This window comes from Microtus ochrogaster, linkage group LG3, assembly GCF_000317375.1.
Source record: "Microtus ochrogaster isolate Prairie Vole_2 linkage group LG3, MicOch1.0, whole genome shotgun sequence".
Classification (NCBI taxonomy): Eukaryota; Metazoa; Chordata; class Mammalia; order Rodentia; family Cricetidae; genus Microtus; species Microtus ochrogaster.
In genome coordinates this window covers 43078979-43084930 of record NC_022029.1, presented here as the reverse complement: position 1 = coordinate 43084930, position 5952 = coordinate 43078979, and the positions used below count along the sequence as shown (strand labels likewise).

Sequence of the window (5952 nt, the reverse complement as noted above, 5' to 3'; positions counted from 1 at the left end):
TCAACAACAGATAAAGGTGCCTACCGCCTGAGTTCAATTTTCTGGGCAAGAAGAAAGGAACCAACCTGAAAAATCTTCCTCTGATTTCCACATGTACACTGTGTCACATGCCTGTTTACACACATAAACATGCATGCAAAGCAAATAAAAGATGACACATTTTGTAAATTTTAAAATTACCATAGACACAAAACCCTTCCATGTTTACTGTAGTGCCATTTACAATAGCCAAGGCATAGAACCAGCCTAGATGTCTATCTTCAGATGAATAAATAATGAAAATGTGATACATATACACATAGGAGTTTTATTCAGCCATAAAGGAGAATGGAAGCATGCCATTGACAGGGAGATGGCCTGAACTGGAGATAAGCACGCTAACTGAAACAAGCCAGACCCAGAAGGACAAATATTTTATGTTCTTTCTCAAATGCAGATATGCAGAATCTGAATATACACATGTAAATGATAATACATAGATATGCATGCATACACAGAGAGGAGGTAGAAGAATGGGAAAAGAAGAAAAGCCCCAGAGGGAAAGGGGGTAGGGGGGAAGCAGGCAGGGGGAAAAGACAAACATTCAATGTTTTCTGATATGTGACTAGCTATGAATATCACATTGATGCACTTCATTTTGTACACTAACTAAAATGTATTCTTTAAAAATAAATTATTGCTCTTAAATTAAAAATAATACTTAAGATTTTGGCCTAGAGAAGTAAGATCATCAAACTGACAGTGAGAAGACAAAGGGGACTTTTCTGAGACACAGATGATCAGCCACCACCTCAGCAAGGGAAAGAAGAGGATGAACTGGAGGTTTCTTGGAGGACGTGACAGGCTGATTTAGTTTGGTTGAATAAAGTGGAAGCAGGGAAAACATTCTAGCCAAGCTGCGCAGCAAAGACAGGGTGGCCTGCCTGAACAAGTGAGAGGAGTTTGAAAACTGATAATCTGGCCCAGCTTAAGCTGTCAGTACCCTTGGGGAGCCTCGGGCAGTAGGCTGGGAGGCAGCTGCAGAGGTGGGTCATCACAGTCACTGAAGAAGCTCATTCTGAGAATGAAGACACGGCTAAGAGAGGCAAACCCGGGAGATGGGACCACAGCACAGTGTGCCCAACTTGGTCCTCTAGTCCACTCTTCTACTAAGACGTGTCCAAGACCTGGAAGGAGCATATGGCAACAGCAGGTTGGGGAGACCTCAGAAACTCAGGACAAAAACAGTACGGGAAGCCATCGAGGGGATAAATTGCACCAGACATACATTTCTGGGTGACCATCAATAGCATGGACCACATCCTTAGGCAAAAATACTGTGTGGTCTTTGAAAAGTATCCAGGCCTCACTGTGGGCTCCATTGCCATCAATAGCAACAGAACGCAACACTGGAAGGAGGCAAAGCTGGAAGGGGGGTAAGCAGGTGCCACAGCAGCCAGGAGAGTCCATGAATTCAGTCATATTACCTACAGAAGACTCCTAGGACTGAGTTAAGAGGACCTTGTAAAGCCCCTGGCACTCCCTCATGAGAAGAGGCTGGATGCATCCTACTCAAATTGCAGTCCTCATCTCTCACCCATGAAGACTTCCAGGATCCACAAATCCTGGGTGTGCCCTTTGTGAAGTTGCTTGATACCATGCATTAGGAACCTTGCCTAGAGACTGGACCAAGACAAGACGCTGGAATCAATGAAATAGCAGTTGCTTGACAGCTCTTGTGAACCTGATTTTAAACCTCTGGCTGCAGTGGCCTGAGAAGCAGTGGTTACTCCCTTCAAACTGGTGGTGGAGTGAACCCAGACAATTCAATCAGAACTGCAGCAACTGGCTGGGGATCTGTTAATTCCGTTCTGGAGAAGTCTGGGGGGACCTGGCAATGGATGTCATTACCATATGTATATACAGAAAGCAGGCAGAAGCAGCCAGGTGAAGCTCATGAAGAAGACTCGCTGTAGAGACCCAGGAGAGAATCTCTGTAGAGCCAGCCCATAGTCCTGTGTAAAACAGAACCAGGGAACCGACTGAGACCCAATCACCAAGAATGGTGGACGTTGCTTGTTACTGGTAACAGTGGTGGGGCTAAAACTCATTACCTGGCCATGTTAGGCAAGATCAGATTAGTTTTCGAGCTGGAAAAAGACCAATTCGACAAACTCAGCTGCATGAGTGGTCAACAAGGATGTAGAATGGTAATGGTCCTCTCTGGAAGAAGGCAAGGCCTAAAGAAAGTATGTCACCTGTGAAAGAAAGGCTATCGGTGGAAGTGCAGCCTTGGTTTTTAAGTGCTGGAGAGAAGGAAGTATCAGACCTTAGTACAGGTAGCCACAGATTTACCCGAGTTGGAGATCTGAGCTCCAGACTCATTCATTCTTCAAAGTAGTGGAGGGAAAAGCTATGCCCCCAAGCCACTCAGGAGACTGGAGCACTTTGTGAGGACACTGAGAGGGGACACACAAAATCCGAGAATGCTAGTTTTGAAGGAAATGTAAAAAATTAAATTAGAAGCCTGGCATTCATATAGCTATGCCTCTTACAGCACCAGCAGAGGTCCAAGTGGGGCACAGGAAATACACATTTTGACTGTGAGCGCATCCTGAAATCCCTCTGTGTGGACATCAGACAACAGCTCACAGATCTGGTGGCTGCAGGTGGCTCCACAAAACCATGGGTCCCCACCTCCCTGACAGCTGCCCATCCTGAGGACCTTGGCATGCTAAGCCTTAGGAAACTGGTACTGAGTAACAAGTCACCTGTAATGCCATGTCCTAGTCTATGGCATTACTCCACATACGTGTATGTGGCCGAGTGACACACTGGGAGGTACAGCTCAAGGGAAAGTGAGCAGTTTCCAAGGAAAGGATCTTGAAGGCAGGGAACACTTGTTCATGGCCACCCTCTTATCTGACTCTTCAGTTCTCTTGCCACCCTGCCCTTTGAGACATTTTTACTCCCCCAAGCGAGACAGATAAATGTTTTCTCAAGAGCAGAGGTGTGCCAGACTCTTGGAAGCAACAGGTTGAAGTGTTTGGTTTACCTATTTTTATAGTCTAGATGTAGACTTTATCTGAAAGAACATGCTCACAACAAACATTTTAAAATGTTTAGTATAACAGAAGGAAACATTCCGCCGTAAAGTATTTATTTATTTGCCTGTGGTTACTCTCTGTGTGTGTCTTTGGATTGTCTATTAATGCTTTGGTGGGTATACTGGCTGGGTGCACATGAGAAGACTTCAGAATGCCCTTGCCTCGGCTTACCACATATACAAACCCAGTAGACTTGAGGATTTAAAAGATCGTGATCATATGCCTCCTCATCTTTAAAAGCCAAAAACATGTGTGTCGATTAAAGAAAAGAACAGACTGTCACATAAGCAAGATTCAGTTACACAGAGATGCAGTAAACAAATATACTGATACCCGATGAAACGCATAGAAAAGAATTTTAACTCCAGAAATTTTCTCAGGCGGGCGGTGGCAGCACAGGCCTTTCATTCCAGCACGGGGACGGCAGAGGCATGTGGATCTCAGTGAGTTCCAGCTCAGCCTGATCTACAAAGTGAGTTCCAGTATGGCCAGGACTGTTACAGAGAAACCCGGTCTCGATAAAACAAAAAATAAAGATTAAAAAAAATAATATAAAAAATTAACTCATAGTTACTTTGGTTTTTCACATGAAAAAGAAATCAACATGGCTCCACTGGGCTCAAGAAGCGTCTGCTTTAGAAGTCACACCTTGTGATAGGAGTGGTGTAGGGAATAGGGGGAGCGAAGAGGTGTGTATTAATAACATCCAGTCCCCTTCCTTCTTTCACGTATACACTTCTGGCCTTTCTGTGGCTGAGCTCTCTTGCTTGAGCTACGGCTGGGCCTTCTAGACTCTTTCTGAAGTTCATTGTTTCATATAGAAAGTAACTTCTACCTGAGAACAAAGTTGCCACTTCAAAGCTCAGGGTACTCTCCAGCTGCTGAAGAGTCTGTTGTGGAGGGGGGAGGTGCCCTACCATCTCTAGGGAGGCTGTTTAGGCTTCGTTCTTGGCTGAAGATTTTGTGTTGCATTTCCATGTCACTGGGTGCAATGTCTATCTGCCAGATATTCTGCCTACCCCTCCGCTAAAGGCCTTCTTCCTCCCTAACTGGGCAGCTGAGGACACTGCACGGTTGACAACATTCTCATTCAAGATGTAGAACTCTAACTCTTTAGACCCTCATTTGGCCCCAGTTTCCAGCAAAGCGGGTCCCTGGCTCATTATCAGGCCCTTGGGTGCCTTTCCCCCATCCTCCCTTAATCCCAAGAGACTATTTCTGACACCAAACTGAACTTTAATGACATGCTGCCCCAGCCCTACCAATTCAGCTCTCTCCTTGGCAAATTTTGTCACCTTCTAGGCTGGAAGAAGTGATAGACTAGACTAAAATACCAATGGGAGAGAGAACTCAGTCTCAATCTTTGTGACTGGGAGATTGTGAAATTTTTCTCAGTGACAGAAATACCACATATGCCTGTGTTTAATCTTGCACGAAGTGCCTTACCAATCCTATTATTAGAAATAACACAAGTGGTATATATAGTTTAAAAAGAGAGGATTTTTTTTTTTGGTAGAATGTGCCAGAGGGTAAATGGAATTGTCCTAAGGAAAAAATGCTAAATTCAGAATGCATGAATTAATTTTTAAAAACTGCTCTCTTGACTCATGTATAATGCTCCTTGGGCATCTGGAAAGAATATACACCTTGTAGGTCAAATATAATTGCAACTGGGGGTGGGGACCATAAGATAACTGATTCTTAAGAAGTTAACGGGTCATCACTACGGTTTAAATGCTCACAAGATGGCAGAATCCCCACTTTTAAATGAAAATTGAGTATGCTTTGACTGTTTCCAAACGATTATGCTGCCCTTTCTGCCATGGAGCAGCAGGCCCAGATCTGGGACACAGCGGCGGGTGCAGTAGGTGTTGTAATTTGGGCTAAGGAAATTATTTAAGTTTTTTGTTTTCTCAGAAGAATCAGGGAGAACAACCGTGATACATATGTAAAACACAGTCAAATGCACTTGACAACCAAGCACTCTATTTTGAAATTTAAATAAAGCTAAGATTTTCTTCTGGCCTAGGGGGAAAGCTTCATTAAAATCAATTAGTTAGTACAAACCTCCAGAGAATACGGGCTTTTTAATTTTTTTTTTTAAATGAGAAAGTTTAAACAATAAGGTGCACACAATTACCTTCCCTGGGTCCCTAGAGAATGTCACTGTCACACCTAGACAGGTGGCCAAGTGCAAACAAACGTCCCCCCAGAGGGCCTGGCAACTCCCTGAGTGCTCATCCGAGGGAACCATGTGTAATTAATAGATGTAGATCTATTAAGAAGGTAAAGCACATAACCAAGGAGGCTCCCGGCGGACCGCAGGCACCTCGCACCGCGAAGGGCAGGCCCAGGGACGTAAAGTTGGAGGCGGGCGCTGCCAGGTGAGGCCTGGGTCGCCGAGGTTGGGGCCCGCACAGCTGCAGGCGCGCGCCTGGTCCCTCCTCCCAGGCGCGGAGTCCTCCCCGCCCCCTCCCCGAGCTCCTGCCGCCTCCCGCTGCCTCCCGGAGGCTCGGCGCTGCGCTCCACCTCGCGCCCCCTCTCCTCCGTCCCGGGCTCGCGCTGCCCTCCCCGCGCCTGCCCCCTCCCCGGCCCCTCCCTCCGCCTCCGCGCTCGGCGCTCGCAGAGCCGACTCCGGGGGGCTCTCGATGTAGCACCATGACAGGCATCGCCGCCGCCTCCTTCTTCTCCAACACCTGCCGCTTCGGGGGCTGCGGACTCCACTTCCCCACGCTGGCCGACCTCATCGAGCACATCGAGGACAACCACATCGGTGAGGCCCGGGTGGGCGGGAGGGGGGTCGGGCGGCCGGGCGAGCCTCGGGATGGCGCGGGCCGGGCGCCCGAAAAGGTGCAGGGCGTGGAGG

The 5952-nt window shown here is 47.0% G+C and overlaps 1 protein-coding gene across 1 annotated transcript in view; it reads left to right on the top strand.

The window, feature by feature from the left end:
• The first annotated feature begins 5659 nt into the window (after positions 1–5659).
• Positions 5660–5952, top strand: part of Jazf1 (JAZF zinc finger 1) — a 307664-nt gene continuing 307371 nt past the window's right edge. The window contains exon 1 of the mRNA XM_005360824.3: positions 5660–5859. Within this exon, the coding sequence (XP_005360881.1) occupies positions 5745–5859 (115 nt within the window). The 5' untranslated portion in view covers positions 5660–5744. The remainder of the gene's footprint in view (positions 5860–5952) is intronic.